This window comes from Vidua macroura, chromosome 10 (assembly GCF_024509145.1).
Source record: "Vidua macroura isolate BioBank_ID:100142 chromosome 10, ASM2450914v1, whole genome shotgun sequence".
NCBI lineage: Eukaryota > Metazoa > Chordata > Aves > Passeriformes > Viduidae > Vidua > Vidua macroura.
Window position 1 is genome coordinate 4,607,999 of NC_071580.1, and position 17,444 is coordinate 4,625,442.

General features: G+C 46.6%; 1 protein-coding gene across 2 annotated transcripts in view; it reads right to left on the minus strand.

Annotated features, from left to right (window-relative positions):
- Window positions 1-17,444, minus strand: part of PLD1 (phospholipase D1) — a 62,149-nt gene that overhangs the window by 14,436 nt on the left and 30,269 nt on the right. The window contains exons 11-20 of one of the 2 annotated variants that reach the window (XM_053986238.1): window positions 16,673-16,756; window positions 14,899-14,980; window positions 12,966-13,076; window positions 11,520-11,726; window positions 9,904-10,120; window positions 8,871-8,984; window positions 6,722-6,850; window positions 6,310-6,428; window positions 6,045-6,158; window positions 390-500 (exon numbers count right to left, since the gene is read on the minus strand). In XM_053986238.1, coding sequence (XP_053842213.1) covers window positions 390-500; window positions 6,045-6,158; window positions 6,310-6,428; window positions 6,722-6,850; window positions 8,871-8,984; window positions 9,904-10,120; window positions 11,520-11,726; window positions 12,966-13,076; window positions 14,899-14,980; window positions 16,673-16,756 — 1,288 coding nt within the window. The remainder of the gene's footprint in view (window positions 1-389; window positions 501-6,044; window positions 6,159-6,309; window positions 6,429-6,721; window positions 6,851-8,870; window positions 8,985-9,903; window positions 10,121-11,519; window positions 11,727-12,965; window positions 13,077-14,898; window positions 14,981-16,672; window positions 16,757-17,444) is intronic. The other variant, XM_053986239.1, reaches the window with a different exon arrangement.

A 17,444-nucleotide genomic window follows, 5' to 3' on the forward strand; every position in this document is an offset into this window, starting at 1 on the left:
CACTGAGTGTCACTCTGACACAAGAGATTGCTGCAGCTGAAGGCTGTGTGGATGAAGAGCTGCCCTGTGAGTGGGAGGTTTAGGCATGCACAAGGGACACTGCAAAGCCACTGAAGGGACAGGGAGACCATTGCACAGGCCATGAATGCTGCTGGCAATTTTTCAAAGAGCCTTATAAAGGAAAGGTCTACTTTTTTCCACCTCGTGGTCAGATGGCTGTCAGGGTACACAGCCATCAGTCTGGCCTGAAGACCACTGAAGGTAAATGCATAAAATGTCTAAATGCATAAAAACTTAGGACCAAACCTCAAGAAGTAATTACCCTCCTGATGGCTACAAGCCATGCCCAGAGCATCAGGACCCTCCTGCCTTTCCTCCCTGCCACTGACCTCTATGTAGATGTAGTGCTTGCTGTTCTCTATCACGCTGATGTAGGCTTTGTGGATGGACTCCTCGTGGTATTTAATGCCAGCAGACCAGTCAGCAGCAGAGCGGATCACCTGGAAAGCAAGAGAGAGACACCTTCAGCTCTGTCCATCCAGGACAGCACCATGGCACCTGAATTATCCCAGGGGCAAGGCTCTTCCCTGGCACAGCCAGGCTTTCACTAAATTAGGTAGTAAGTGCAACATTTATAGTGCATTTGTAATTGAGAGAGAGAGGGCAGTCAGAAATAGTATTAATGCTTAGCAAGATTAGAAACATTAAGAGCCCTGTCCCATTGCTGTACTACTGGTCTCTCCCACCTGAGCAGCTCCAGATGCTTGCTCTTGCTTAAGGTCTTATTATAAACTGCTTTTAAAACAACTGACATTTCCAAGCTTTAGGGATGCACATCCCCATCAGTGATCTCTGCCCAGCACTTTAAAGCTGGTCTCCAGCTGGGGCAGGGTGTTTTTTCCCCAAGGAGGCTGTACAGAATCATACAGTCAGTCTGATAACGCAGGCCATGCCTCTGCCCTCAGCACTTGAGGTCATTTATTTCTTCTGCCCAATTCTTGCACAATCCCATTTGTGATGATACAACTTGTAAATTTTTTGGTCAGCTGCCCACATTTATTTCTTAGTTTTTACTGGAAATCCACTTTTAAAGTAGATTCCTGCAGGATCACCAGGGCACGTCCTACCCCTCCACCCTGCAGTTTTTGTGCAAGAGAGCCACCCAACATGAGAAACAACCTTTGTTTGTGCTGTGGGCCAGGCTGAGCAAGCCCCACAGCAGTTAGCATCCTGTCTCCCCCAGCCAGAGATGCTGTGGCACCTCCTGCTCCTGCACTTTGAGTCAAGAGGCAGCCACACTACACCCCAAGTGACACTTTCCTAGATGGAAATGTAGTTTTTAATTAAGTGTTGGCAGAGTATGTGCTTGGGAGAATAGTTACTTGTTATTAGCCTCTCTCTTTAAACATTGTCAAGACAAAAACATTGAAACAATAGCCTTAAAGTATCTCAATATAACCATTATACTGGAACTCGGGGCCAGTCCCACACAGCACAAGACCCAGGGGCTGGGGATCTGTGAAATGTGTGTCTCAGTTCCAGCAAAATCCTGCTCTCTTGGGAACCCACCAAACCAATCCTCTTGTCTCCAGAGGCTCTCTGGAGGTGGCACTCAGGGCCATGGCTGTTTAACAGCAGATGACTCCTGAGCTGATCCCTTCACCTGGACAGGGGCTTTCTCCCACATCTGTTTTTCCCAGTAAAAAACAGCCCCTGCAACTCTTGTATTTGGCTGCTCTCTTGGCCAACAGGAGGGTGCACTCTGCAGTCTCCCTAACTGAGTGTTGGGGTCACAGATGTTGGATTGAGGGAGCCAGCCTGAATGCAAGGGCTGTCACAGCCTTTAGCAGTGCCAAACAGCTGCCCTTTGCCTGCACAAGCCTCTGCAAGGCCATGCTGATCATTCCCAAAGGTTTTTAATCACTCATTTGGTATACAAAGCCAAGGCTGAGAGTTCCCACTCATCCCAAGCTGGGCACTGCTGAAACAACACTGAGCACCATGGCAGACTGAGATCTTGAACAAAATTCCACCACTGGCATTAATAACATGTTAGTGGCATTAATAAGAACAGAAAAAACCAGTTTTTTTCTGGGTAGAAAGCAGGCTAATTATTCCATATGCAGCCTAGACTGGAGCTCACAGCACTTCCACTCTCAGCACCACAGCAATCTGGAACTGCACTTCAGAAAGTGGCAGATTGTAGCTTTTTAGTGCACAAAATCTGATTTTTTTTTTTTTTTTGGTAATTAACACAACAGAACCATCACTCAGGACCATCCCTTTGCAGCACCATGACTTCCCAGTGCATCATCCACCCGCCCTTCCCTACATTCCTCCTCACCCCTCCACATAACTGGCACCCCAGCACATTCCACACCCCAGGCTGCCCTGGTTACAGGGCCATCATCTCTCTGCCTCACCCCAGAACAATGTGTCATGGCTAATTCCAAAAAGCTGGCACAGCACCACTCAAAAAGCTCCCATCAGGTACAACCTCTAATCCCCCTGCAAAGGGAAGAAGAGGTGTCAGAAAATGTTGGATGGGACAGCAGAATGAGTATAAGGTGTTTCATCTTGGATCTCCTCAAAATAAAGTTGTTTTTAACAGGTCTGCAGCCACAGGGACAGGACAATGCCACCAAGGCAGCATCCCATGGAGACACAGCTGTGGCACTCACAGACACACATACCCACACCTGGAAGTTTGCTACACAGCCCTTCCCTTATCACTGATGTTCCATCTCACATTTCTGGACACCTCTCTTTCCTGTTAAGGTATTTAAGGGCAGCTGGTTCAAACCCAACCTATTTCCTGGGGAGAAAAGGCCACATGCTGCCCAGCAGAGCCCCTCCCATCCAGAGCTGGAGTCTGCATGTTCCAGCCTCTCCCTTCCCCTCCCTTGAGCCTCTCAATAGCTTGTCATCCCTTTAACTTCTCTAACTGATACAAGGGTAATAAAGGTGATGTTTGCTGAGGGCTAGTGCATAAACCCTGAACAAAGCAGGGCTCTCACGAAGACTTCAAAGAGGTGAGGGCGTCAGCTGCTGCCAGAGCATTAAACTTTCATTGCATTTCCATCAGGAATGGGATGTTGCCTCACCACATCACTTCTTTTGCAATGCTGGCTTTGGCAGATAACTGCAAACTCTGGAGTGGAAATTGGGAGATGGAATAGTGGAAAAAAATCTGGCACTGCCTTTGGCAGATCTCTATTTGACTCTTGCAAGCATCAATGTGCTCTTGCAAAAATCATGTTGCTTATTGCAAGCAAAGCCCTGAAGTTCAAATGAAAGAGGATGGGAGAGCATGCCAGACTGCTTTTCCTCCTTCCCAGCCTGTACCTCCACAGTGTTTCCCACACACACTGCATTCATCCTCCCTGCCCAGGGGAAAGCCCTTGTCAGTGCTCTATCCTCCCAGAAATGCTTTCCCACTCCTCTCCTCTCACAGAGGAGAGCAAAACCAGATGGTACAATGAGGTTGGAATCTGCTGCTGACAGGTCAATGGTGTGGGCTTGCAGCAACATTGCAATCTCCAAGGATCCTTTGTGTTTTCCCTCCTCTGATCTACCCCTTGCAAACAAGGTCAGAAACAAGAAACCTAACAGCCAGGCTTTCCTCAATCACCTCACAGGCAAGGACAGTCCTGGGATGCTGGATTTTACCTTGGGGCAGTAACTTCTGCCGATAAAATCCCTACACAGAACTCAAATGGAGATAACAGGATTGGCTGCTGGCCAGCCAAAGGATTCAATACTAAGAAGAACAAGAATATTGCTGTAGTTTTTCTGGATAAAAAGTTGGTAAAAGATTTTAGTATATCTGCTTATTTCTGTGCAGAACTGTACCACTGAGAGGAGATGCGAGCACCTGAACCCTCTGCTCCAAAATGAATAAACTGGACAGGCAAGTGGTGGATATTTCTGTCCCTGCAGAAAAGGAGGAATCATACAGGGATGCCCTGATGGACCCCCTGGGAGCTCCAGAAAAAGGCAACCAGGATGGGAAGTTCAGATCCAGGCCACAGGTGTCCTCCCCTGTCCCCACTTCCTACAGCAGCCAAATCTGAAACCTCCATCAGGAGGAGAGACTGTCACTTTCAGATTCACTGTGGGACTTCAGGGATGCTCAGGGCACTTGTGTCACCTGGGGACCAAGGGAAACCAGGCCAGTGTGGATATTAGGGAGGAGACAGTAAACATTTTACTATGTGCCTGCAAATCCCTGCCTTGGAGCTTGAGGAGGTCACCCAGAAATCATAACCCAGCTGAAGCAGCCTGGGGACCTGCACCCAGGCAGGGTGCCCCAGCCTGGGCAGAGGAGCCCCCCTCACTGATTCCACCAGGCTTGGCACTACAAATGCTCTTCCCCACCAGTTTTCCCTCTTACTGGGAAGGTTGGTAGATTTCAGGACAACACATTTGCACCCTAATATCACGTAGGTTTATTTATCTGTCTACATGCAGGGCTGTTTTGACAGATGCATAAATAAGAAATGAGCAAGGTAGTTTCAAGTGAATAATTTACAAGACAAACCTGCTCTCTTTTTGCTGTTTATGGCATCATTGAGAGCAGCTCCTCATTTCCTGGATGTATCAGTTATTTGCAATGCCTCTGCAATGTGGTGGCCAGGCTGGTTTTCCAACTGCTCACCCATCACTCAGCACCGGAGTCTGCGGATTCCGCAGTCACCGTTTGAGCTCCATCCTCCTCTCCCACGGCCTGATGCCCTGAGCCAGCAGCTCTGCAGCTGGACTGAAGAGAAGCTGCATCTAGGTTTTTCTCAGTTTAATTTCTCCTTTGGGAAATGCTTCCAGTTCTGTAATCAGTAGAGCTTAACTTTTTGCTACAGCAAACCCTGTGATTTAGAAGTTGTGGCTTATCTTGTGGTTAAAGTGTGCTCAGGGGACACAAGCCCCATCAATTCCATGAGAACAAGATTTCCCAAAAAGCTGGCATCAGATACAGACAAGGAGTCATTTAGAACCACAGGGAACAGGATGATGCCTGAAGGAAACTACTTCCCAGCAAGCTGGGAGTCTTGCTTTGGAGGCTGATGTAAAACACCCCAGAACCCTGACACAAGATCCCTGTGCTGCCCATCCCTCCCACCACACAGAGAGGAGCAGACAATGCCCTGGCAACCCTCAAACCCAGAAAAAAGCATCTTATTTCACTAAGCTTCCCCAAGCAGTGCTGTCGTCTGGGAAGACCACTCCTTACAAAGAGCAAAGTCATGCATTTTTCCTGGTTTTGGTCTAACTGCTCTTACTTCATACATTTTTCATCCACACACAATGGTTTTGCTGCTTCAGCATAACTATTTTGACTTTGTACTCTTCAACAAGTTCCTATTTCTGCTGGGTAACAGCAGTATTCAAGTAGGTGCACTTGACAGATCAAACTGGGCTCTTAAACAGAGGTATCTTGGCAATTCTGACTGTGAGACTGATTGTCACAAATCAGATTGTGGGCTGACTGTGTGGAACTGCAGAGGAGCCACAGGGGTGCAGGACTGCATAATAAAGTGCAGATGAAGCTCAAGGCAGAAAGCAAGACTCCAGCCCCAAGACTCCACTTAACTCTGGCTCTCACTGACCACCACCCGTCTGAGCGAGGCATCAGGGCCTGGCAGACTGCTCTAAGATCTGAGATAAATACTCAGTGGGTAACCTCAATGCATCAGGCCTTCTTGAATCATAAAGCCCAAATGTTAGGTGTTCGATGAAGAGCAGCAGAAAACAAACTATTAAACCACATGGCTGTGCAAAGTCACAGTGTTCCCACCACTTGAGTACTGCAGACACTTCAGTCCCCTTACCTCAAAGGTGGAAATATAAATTAATGCCTCTCTACTTAAAAGAGCTGCATTATTCTACTGTGATTAAGGATCTGGTCACCTAATCTATGAGTTGAATTAGAGATGAGTTTTGCATCTTATAATTCAAGTTCTGCAGAGGGTCTGTCAGGCATTCAGACTTCCTGGGAGGATGCAGAACAAGCCCTCTGAGGAGTATGTGAGCAGGAGACCAACACCCACCTGGACTGTGGCAGGAACAGCATCGGGCACCTGATACTTCAACTCGTTAGCAGTTTGCTGGGATTTTGGCAACAGGAATGGGTAGGACAGGGACCGGTATTTGGGTTTCATAATCTGCACAGCGGTGAGGGAAAAACAGATAAAGAAAAAATGCTTGCAACATATCAAACAACACAAGGAAATATAACAGATGCCTGCAGAGGGCAGGGGGATGAGGCAAGGCTGTGCTTATCTCCATGCCCCCAGCAGTGACACCCACACCCACCTTGGTGAAGTTCCAGCGCTGGATGAAGTGCCGGGCGACGTCGCGCGCGGCTCTGCCGTGCACCACGGAGGAGATGTCGTGCCAGGGCATCCTGGGCGTGGTGTATCTGTCAATGAAGTCTGTGGGACAGGGGAGCACAGCTGAACTTCCTCAGACAAAGGACATGAGTATGGAAAAGCACAGCATCCCCCTCCTCAGACTGAGGTTTCTGGCACCAAGCACCCCCAAGGCAGATGACTTGGACTGCAACAGCATAATTAGCCCTAAAATCCCTCAAAAGGAGTTTTGCTGCTTTTTCCTAGCAACCACACCAAACCAGCCTTGTTACCTCTGGCTTGGAGGCAGGAAAAATAAGATCTGAGATCAAAAAGGTACAGAAGAAAGTCTGGGGAATGCAAAGGCTCCCACTCACCAGCAAAAGGCTTGTCGAGTTGAACCCAGTCTTTAAAGACAAAGTTGCAGTAGTCTTTTCCGTGCCAGAACCTGGTTTCCCCAAGCAGCTCTCCAACACCTGTCTTCAGGCTACGGATGGATCCTTTATCTGTCCCAGGCAAACAAAACAAAAACATGCTCCAAAGTCATGGCCATCCATTGCACACAGCAGTGAGAGACTCACAGCCATGGAACAGCACTGGTGGGACCTGCCAGTCCCAAGCAGCTGAAGCTGGTTTCTCCCTAGTCCTCCTGTTACTTTCAAGGGATGTATGTCAGTATTTTTTCTTCCCTATTTTAGTATTTCTTGTACAATCAGAAGAGGTTATAAATAGGAGTCTGTTATGGAAATGAAAAGCAGATGCTGAATTTTATCTTGGACTACATCACCCTATAACCATTTGCCTTTCCCCAGTTCAATAAAACCTAAATATTTCCATATGGTAGATCATGTATATATCATGTACTTCATATATTTTACATTAATAGCGAACTAATTCCATCTTCTCTGCTAGAGAGTTTATTATTTTGCCTCTCTAGCAGGGTGTATCTCCTCTAATAGAAGTAGTATTTATTATCTAGAATGAGATGTTTATGTTCCCTCATGAAGTATTGTGGGTTTTCTTAGTATAATTTTGTTTTTTTCCAAATAGCAGTGTATTTTTGATACAATTTTACATGTTGAACAAATGGATCCTGAATTCCAAATTCATGTTGATTAAAAATGGCCTGAAATATTGTACGTAGGGATGTTCCCTCCTAACAGGATCCCTTTTCCAGAGCACATACTTTGGTGCAGTGAACTCTTTTTCCAGGCTCTTAAAAAATCCAAAAATGTTGGCCTAGACCATAAACAGTTACCTGGTGTTATTTCCTGACTGTGAGAGCAGCCTGCATCTGTGACACCAAATATTAATGCAGTAATTATACAGCAACGCCACGAGCAGAAACCTCCTCCTAACCCAACCACACCACCAGGTAACCACAAAACCCCTTAGCACACAGAAAAACCAACTTTCAACAGTCAGCAAAACACACAAAACACAGTCACTGGCAGCAGCACAAGACCAGGGGACACAAAGCAAGCCCTGCCAGCGCTGCTGTGACCCCACCGAGCCGAGCTGAGCCAAGCCATGCCAGAAATGCCATGCAGCAGGTTTGCACCACAGCTGCCTTGGGAAACTCCAGCCTCTAGTGAGAGTCCAGGTGGAGCTGGGGAATCACTGACTCAACATGCCTGGGTGGGAATGGGAATGAGTGGGACACAGGCCAACACACGCTCCGTGTGCCACGCTCTGATGACTGCACGGTGACTCATGAGTGAGCATGAATGGCCACAGGGGAGACTGCACATTGTCTCCACAAAGACATGGAAGTGCTTTGTTGCCTGCCACTACTTTGTAACCAATATTCTATAATTGGCAATTAATGCCTTAGAGGAAGATGTTTGCAAGAGGATGATGCTGAAGAACTGCTCCTCACTTAATTCCTGAACCCAAAGCCTTCTTGGAAAGGTACCAGACTGGGATAGGCCCTTCCAACACCAGTCCAGAGATGGGAACAGCTCAGTGCTCACATCCACCCAACTCCTGTTTCAATTGAGTGTGCTTTCCTTGGTTTTAATTAGAAGCAAAAGAGGGGACCCTAGTCTTTGTCCAAACATAGGACTGGCAGCAGCCACTCTGCTGCTTCCTCTCTCTGTTTGCATGTCTTCCTGCATCAGGCTTACTTTAAAAATATTCCAATACAGAACTTCCCAGTTCCAGTAACAGCTCTTTCCTTTACAGGATGAGAGCTGCTGAAATCATCGCATACCAGAATCAGAATTATTTCTGCAACTGTTCCCTGCTGTCTTTATTGCAATTTTTTGTTTGCTCATTTGTTTGATTTTAGTTTGTTGTTGTTGTTTGGGGGTTTTTAATTCTTATTTATTTATGCTGCAGCATTTGTAGTTTCTGGAGAAGGCTCTTCTGCCAGGATGCCCACAGAGGAGGGATAAGGATGCTGGGAGAACAACAAGAAGCGAAGGCTGATCCTGGCACCCAGCCTCACTCTTACCATAGTTATAATGCAAAAACATCAGCAGCTAAAGCCTGAAGGGGTCCACAGCTCTGCCTTCCTCCACTTACCCTCCCGAGGCTCAGCGAGCCCCTGTTTGGATTCACTGTGGTGATGGAACATTTTCAGATGGGGCCTTAAACTCTGGATTATATTCGGCGGGCTCCTAGTGGGGTTAGTGTAACCTGCAGAAAGTCAAGATGCTCTATTCATGGCAAAAACACACGTCCACCTCTGCACCCTGGTGCCTGCTCCTGTCTGAAGACACCTGGCAGACAGGAACTCAAACCACACGTCAGTTTGCTGGAACTAAAAGTGGCTGCCAGGCAAAGGACCTAATTCAGGACCCAGCTGGTTTTAACCCGAACAGTTGTAATGAAGTACAAAGCCATGGCTCTGTCCTGAGCTGACTGCAACCAAGACCCCCATAAGGAGCCAAAGACAAGAGAAAGATCATCAGGGAGGGATGGAAATTCCAGTAAGTTCCTCCATCTTCAGAAGCTGAGGACTTTCAGGAAGGATTTCATTCTGGAACAATTGCCAAGCTGATCCTTGTAATTTTAGCACTGAAGTTATCTTTAATGTCAGGAATTAAAAGCTGCATTTAAACATTCAACTGTTGAACAGACTTTCCTCTCTCGTAAGTGGGTAAATTTGGAATATTTCCATTTAAGTGAACTTATTTAAAACCTAGCTTTTAACACTAGTTTATGAGAGGGGATAATCTCATTCAGAAATTATTTGCTTGTTATAATAAATCCAAGTTGAAAAACGAAAGATTCAATTCTCCCTTTAAGGAACAAACACTTTCCAACAATACAAACATTAAGAATCACATACACTGTATCACATCATCTGATGGCTCATGAAAATTGCTAATTAGCTAAATAAAAAATCTGTGTAAAACCTTCCTTCTCTGTTTTGCAGTGACACAAATTTACATGTTGGCTGCACACAGCTATTATTATGATAGTTAGGTAACCTGTCAACTTTCCTTCCATACAAAGAACACATTGCCCTAGAAATCACGTGAACGTGCACATACACCCACCCATCCACCTCCACACATCCTTTATATACATTATTTAGCTGAACATCACTTACTTGACTCACTGTCGATGCTGCTGACGCTGTCAGCATGGTGCATGCCATGCTTGTGCAGGTGCTTGTAAATGCTGAACCTTGAAAACTTTTTGGGTTTTCCTACTCCTTTCATCTTTGATGTGTCTGGGGCATCATCAGCATTTCTCTCGAACAAGTGGCTCTCTGGGGCCAGACCTTGAGGCTGCAGTGGGACACGTTCAGTCGACTCTGCTGCAGCCTTAAAAGACACAAGACATGGCTGCAGGTCAGGTAAGAAGAACTTCCCCTTTAATTACAGATTCTTGTGCAGATCAGTGGTCAGAAACAACCACAAGCCAAATTTTGCTCTGTGACAAACACACTTCAGTGGAAACTAGGCATGCTTTCTGGGGAGAGTCTGTACTGAGGAGGTACTCACTAGGAAAGCCTATTAGCAGCATTTGGATCCATAAATTTACTCTGGATTATTACTCCCCTTGAAATTCTCATCAACCTAGACCTCTCAAATTTTTAGAGATATGTGGTTGCATACAGATCCAGGTTAGCAGAGAGCTCAGCAAACAAGGCAGCTGCTAAGGGCACAAACAAACAACATTTCAGAGCACTCTGCAAGTGCTTACTCTGCATTTCTAAGTTTTGTTAAGAAAAGAGAGGTTCCCAGAGAAGCTGTGGATGCCCCATCCCTGAAGTGTTCAAGGCCAGACTGGACATGACATGGAGCAACCTGCTCTACTGGAAGGTGTCCCTGCCCATGATGGAGATTGGAACAACATGATCTTTAAGGTCCTTTCCAACCCAAACCATTCTAAGATTCTAAGATTTTAAGACTTCAAATTGTGGCTGCTGTTCCAAGCTCCAGTGGAAATCCAGCTCTCTTATTTCTGTGCCCTAGCAAGCCCTTGTCAGCACCTAGACCTAAAGAGTAATTTCACTCTTAGATCCTTCCTCTCATCACTTATTTGTCATTAAAGCTCCAAAACCCAACCCTATACTCAGAAGAGAACACAGCCAATTCACCCCTCCAGACCTGCCATGGCTGACCATGGCCACCAGCTGGACCCTGCCCACTTATGTGCAGGCCCAGAAACCTACTGGGGAACAGGCAATGACAATACCCTGGAGAGATGCACCATTGGCTCTGGGCATTCCCCATAGAATAGGGTGAAGAAAGAGGCTTCTCCCATGGTGCTCTGCAGCACTATGTTAATTTGTCCCTATTCTGTGTTTCTCATTGGCCTTCCCTACCCCTTTTACCTTTATATGTTAATATTCTAGTGAGTTCTCCCTTCCCTGTTTTCCCATTGGTTTGTGTAACCCCACCCATCCACCCTGGCATTTCCTACTGGTCCCTTCCCTCTGTACCGCCCCTGAGCCCTCAGACCATTGGATCCCTGATGCTCTTCTCCACCCCCTCTTTCCCTGTATTTATACCTTGGACCCTCCTTTGTCTTTGGCCCCTGGACTCCTTCAGCATTGCCCTGCATTAAAGCACGTTGGAACTCCATGCCTGGACCCTCCCATGTCTTCACTGCCAAGCTGCGTTGTATGTGTATGTGTGTGTGCTGGTGCTCTCGTGGCTCCTACCCACTGGCTCTTGGAGAGGGTTGCATCCACCACCACCACCACAACACACTTACCGCCAGGTTGGCGGTGGACACCGACTTGACGGCGGCGGCACGCTTGACGCTGCCCACATCGGTCAGGCGGTGCTCGTCGTCGTCCCAGCGCCCGTACGCCAGGTCAATGCCGCCCACGAACGCCACGGACTGGTCCACGATCACCAGCTTCTCGTGGTGGGCCCACAGGTACACGGAGGAGGACACGTGGTCCGGGTGCCTCATCACCTGTGAGGAAACCAGCACTCGAGCTCAGCATCGTTGTCAAGTTTAAATCCTTCCAGGCAGAGAGCTGGTCAGCCTTTTTTGGCTGTTTGGGGTGATGGGGAAATGCTGGAGTTGTTACTGGATGCATCCACTGCTTAATTACTGAAGCTACTCAATTTCCCCATAGCTGGTGTCAGCCACATGGCAGCCAGGTGTTTCCCCAGGATGCAGGAATCCCAAGCAGCAATGATTACTGATGCTGGGATAGGTCACCCTTACAACAGCTTCATAAGAGGACCATAGTCAATGAAACTGCTTCATTTGAGCTGTAATAGCTGAGCTTTCAAACACAGAGCCTGCTCTGAAAGAAAACAACATATTGGTGATCTGAGTCACTTCTTTGGTTGTTGCCACCACACAAGTGAAATGAGAAGCTGGGCCTTCCCCCCCCCGCCCCAACTTAAAATCAAGTTGTTTGGTATTTGTTTAGGAATTTCTTTTTGACAAGTGTCTATGGAACCCTAATTTCTGTATCTAAGCTCAGAGTTTTATTTAAGATGTTAGAGCCACTAGATCAGTCTCCTGGAGAAAAAGCAACCAAGTTTCACCTGGCTGCTCCCAAAACCTGTGACACAACTCATGTGTATTGTCCAGTTTTGCTACAAAGATGATGAACAGATGCTTCCTTTCGCTGTGACAACTGATCAAGTGAAAATAAATCAATTATTCTAGCATAACAAGTATCTTACTGCTCATTAAGGTGTATGTGTCTCTAAGAGACTGGATCTAGCCTTATCTACTGGTTTGCCTGCCACAACTGATATTCTGCTTGGTGCCAGAACAGCAGTGTAACAGCAGAGGACAGTGCAATGCTGTTCTTCTGTGGTGAGAATGTTAACATCCAGTGTGGACTCTCATCATTTACATTTGAGCAGAAATGCTGAAATGAGACAACACTCTCAATTTGTAATTTTCAATTTGATGTAACCCCATTAACTGGTCACATGAAATACACTTCATGCGAATTAAGGTGAGCAGTTGTTTTGGCAAATCTAAACTAAGCAATTTTATGGTCCATCAGAATCTAAAGAAATGAAGTTGCCAGATGTGGCATCACCACATGGGTGTGCCTTGTCAGACACACTGCAATGGAGGGAAACACTCCTGAACCTGAAGTTCCCACCCAAAGACACCGGGGTCAGCACCAGCCACCAAGAACAATTGAATGCAAACACTCTCCACACAGCCCTGTGCAATTACCTTGATGTTTGGATGGAGGTGCATGAGCGTCCGCTTGCTGTATTCACTGTTGATCCCCAGGGCAAGCTCCACCTCTTTGTACAGCATAACAAAAATTCTCACTCCTTGTTGCTGTCAGAAATAAAAAAGAACACACAAAATGCAGGCACATCAACGGATAGTGTCTGTTTCCAAAGGGAGGAAAAGCTAAGAGGCAGTAAATGTGTTGTGTCTGCTGATGGAAATGCTGACTAAGGTTACTTGTTCTTTGTTATGCTCTTCCAGATCCTACATGGGGACCCCACAGCCTGGTAGGACCTGCCTGCTTGGGAAAGCTCTCCAGCTTTTTGAGAAGGGCTCAGTAGCTGGGTTTGTGTGGGTTTTGATGTTTTTGTCTGAGCTATTCCAAGGCCCATCCACAGGTGATTCCTACAGCAGCTCCTTTTATACACCCTTTGAGGTAGATTTTGCAAGCATGATTCACTCCAATCATGTTCATCCATTAAAGTTCAGTGTTCTGCTGCTTCGTGCTGCCCTGAGGGTTGCCCATAGTTAAATGTCATTGCAGGATGACACGAGCAGCGAGGTCATACAGACATCCTCCTCCTGAAGGGGCTGTCACCAACTCAACACCAGCAAAGAGGTTCTTTCTGCTGGTGGAGCTCAACAAGCTCCTGGAACACACTGAACAGTGTGTTCCACACTGAGCAGCTAAAAACATGGTGCTTTTTGTGACCAGCATCGTACCCATGGCAGGGTTTTTCTTGTTAAAGCACTTTCAAATGTGCCAAGTGCCTGCCAAACCTTGGCAAATACTGGTCACACACTGGGACACCTCCACTTCCCATAAATCAGCATGGATTAACAGCTTGCACTAGAGTTTGCCAGCTTAAACTTGGAACCTAAACTTTGAATGTCTATTCCCATAAAGCTGCTCTAAGAGCTAAGGCAATCTCCAAATTGTGGATGATATTCTGCTCTCCACTGCACCCAGGGGAGTCCAAGGCAACGCTGCACACACAGCAAGGACAGCCTCAGCCCTACACCATGACAACAGCTTGCTGACTGCCCTGTTGAGTCAAAGGAACACCACAAGTGACAGAGCAAGCATTTCCAGGGACTGACCTCACTCACCTTACCACAGTGTTTTTATGGTCATAAGAAAATCCATGTCAATGTGACAAAAAGAAGCCAAGTTCCTCCTTTGAGTGAGTGATGCCTTGTGGCCAGTTTATTTTTGCCAGAAAATAAGAGTAATTCCAAATCAACAAAGCTCTCATTTTTTATCTAGGTATGTGAAGGAGTGAGGACTGTGATGACAACTGGCTTGAAAGGGGAAAGAGCCAAAGACTATTTCAGCATGTCACAAAATCACAGAATTGTTTGGGTTGGAAGGGAACTTCAAGGCCATCTTCTTCCACCTCCAGCCATGAGCAGGGACACCTTCCACTAGACCACGTTGCTCAAAGCACCATTCAACCCAGCCTTGAACAATTCCAGGGATGGGGCAGCCACAATTTCTCAGGCAACCTGTGCCAGGGCCTCACCACCCTCACAGGGAAGAATTTCTTCCTAATAGCTAACCTAAACCTGCCCCCTTTTAGTTTAAAGTCTGTGTCCATGGAATGCATGGAATTCTGTCCTTCTACTACAGCAAGAGTCCAAGCACGGGAACAAACCTTGTGACTCACTGCTGATATGGGCAAGCTCTTTTTAGCACCAGTGTTAAGCAAGGCTGTGACCCAAACCTGGGGCAATCAGGGGATCTAACCTTCTGCCTCTGAGCTCTTCCAAATCCAAACGAGGGGAACAAATGAAAACATGTGCTTTTCCAAGGCCATCTGATGTGAGGCTTTAACTCTCTACCAAAATGAATGGTGGAAGGGCTGCAGCCCCAGTATGAGCCCCTGGCTGGGTGGGTGCAGGGTGAAGGGTGCAGCTGGAGCTCACTTACTGCTTTCCTCTTGAGGATGCAGTCCAGCCGCCAGCGATTCCCTTCCACCACCGGTCGCTTCATGAAGATTTCCGGGCTCAGCCTAAGAAAATAAAGGTGTATAAAAACCACAGCAGATGTAGCCTGCAAACAAAGCACTGGTCTAAACAACCAACTTGGGAAGCAAAGGAATTGAAGTTTAAATAAAGTGGATGTGAAAGCTCATGTCTCAGAGTGATGCATTCTCCAATATCCTGCTCTTTGTTCTTTAATAACTGAGCATTACAGAGGGCAGGGGACATGTCCAGCATATTCATCTTCATATTCAACAACCCATGAGACCAGGTTGAACAGTGTTGTATAAATAGGGAAATTTGGACTCTATCTGTGAAAGAAAGATGCAACAAAAGAAAACCCTGAGGATTTTCTGAAAGAAATATGTAGACACAAAAAATAAGTAAGAGTGGGATTTGAGTTCTCCCGGCACCTGAGCTATCTCAGCAGAACAGACTTGTGCTGAATTTTCCCTGCTGCCTAAGGACAAAGCAATAGGATCTCTCAAAAGAACATGTTATTGCTTTAAGGATTACAAGAAATAGTTAAGCAATCTCATCTAACACCTGCACAGCAAGGTGACAGAATTTCATTCCTTTACTTTTGTACCAAGCATAGCAACTTGGGCTCGGATAAAGCATATAACTACATCCTATTTTTATCTCATACATCAAGTTTTGGGTAAGTTTTGGAATTCCATGATACTTTAACAATTATCTGAATAAAACACTAATTAAGAGACAATGGGTCTGAAATGAGATGCTCTTGAACTGCCACCTGATGTTGCATAGGGGGAATCCATGAGCATTAGGCTTAACTGTGGTCATGGCAAGAAACAGATTTACCCCACCAAATGCTAACATGATATGTAGTTTTCTCATTATTTCCTCCTAGAAACGAATTCTTCGAGTTCCCAGAGGCAGCAGATAAGCAGCCAGAGGTTCATTTCACAGACAGAGAAAGAGGAGCACAGAGACGTGCCTAAGGAAATCTGAATCATGTCTTGGAAGCCTCCCATGCCCATGGTCCAGGCTGGCTCAGGCAGATTAACCTCCAGAAAGGCAAGACATGGGCAGCCACAAGCAGCACCCAGCCAGGAGACTCTGCCCAGTCTGTGAGAGCACCCTTTCCACAGAGCACCTGACACAAACAGGAACCAGAGCACTGCATAAACACATAAACTAGGTAACAAGTGGGCAGAGCCAGGTCCTTTGGCAGACACACAGCTCAAAAAAGGCGACAAAACTCCCCTCCTCCCTTATCTGGCCCATTTAAGAGCAGATAAAAAGGACACACCACAAGATGCCCTCACACTTGGCATGAGGCTTCCCAAGGCAGTGAGAAGGAGCTGAAAGGGGATCCCATGCAGGATCCTATAGCACTGTTGAGCATCCTTTTTCCCTGACACACTGAAAGACACCCATGCCCCTCAGATTTGCAGCTATTTACACTCCTGAGGAGCCCCTCAAGCCACCACATTTGCAGTTCAGGTGGTGCCTCCATGTGATTTCAGGCTTTTCCGTGGAGGGAGACAACCAAGCTGTTGATCTGAAGCGTGTGCTTTTGCTGCCAGCCCTCCTGAAAAGGCCTTTGAATACAACACAAGGAGAGGTTTGGGTGTGCTGCCAAACCATCTGGCTGCAGGGCTAGCTGCCATACTGTAGGGCTCCGAACAGTGCCGCATTGTCAGGAGCGTCCCCGGGGAGACAGCTGGGCAACACCCAAACATGTCAGTACGAACCACCAATCTGTGATGAAAATTTCTTCCTTAGCAGCTTCCATGGCATTTGCGACATCTTCAAAGTACCACTTGGCATTGACATACCTGCAAAAGCAAACAGAGTGCAGAGTTATGCCTCCTCCCCTTCATTAAACAAAGTACACAACTGAAGAGCAATGGGGCTCTGTGTTAATGACATTTACGTTCTCTTCTCGAAAGCAAACACAATCCTAATTTCCAGAATCAGGATAACATGCAGGGAGAATTCTTTGCTGCTATCAGTAGCTTGATGAAACAGCACAATAAGGGAATATTAAGTGCCTCTTGGCACTTCTGCCAAATTCACACAATATTCCTGGGTTCTGCTTGACATGCAAGCCAGGTTTGTGTCTCAGGAAAGGATGATGGAACGATGTTTCCTTTGATTTATGGAAAGTACTCGGGCAGAGGTTGTTGCGAGGCAGACAGTGCAGGGAAAGCACTGATCTGATTCCAGCTAGAATCCAGTTTTTGAGGCACTTCTGGGAATGGATTAGTGCAGTCAGGTTACACTGGGGGACAGAATGATTTCTCAGGGGCTGCTGTGTGCATAAAGCCCAGCCCACCCTCCCAACTATACTCAGATCTGCATTTGTTGATTCCCTCTTCTTCTCTTTATCCTTACAATGACAAATACCCAACCCCTTTGAATGTAAATGCAACTTGACTTGCAAAACACAATGAGCTGTGACGCAGAGCTCCTGCCACCAGCACTGCTACTCTGTCCCTGGTGAAGGAACCTCATTTTTTTTTT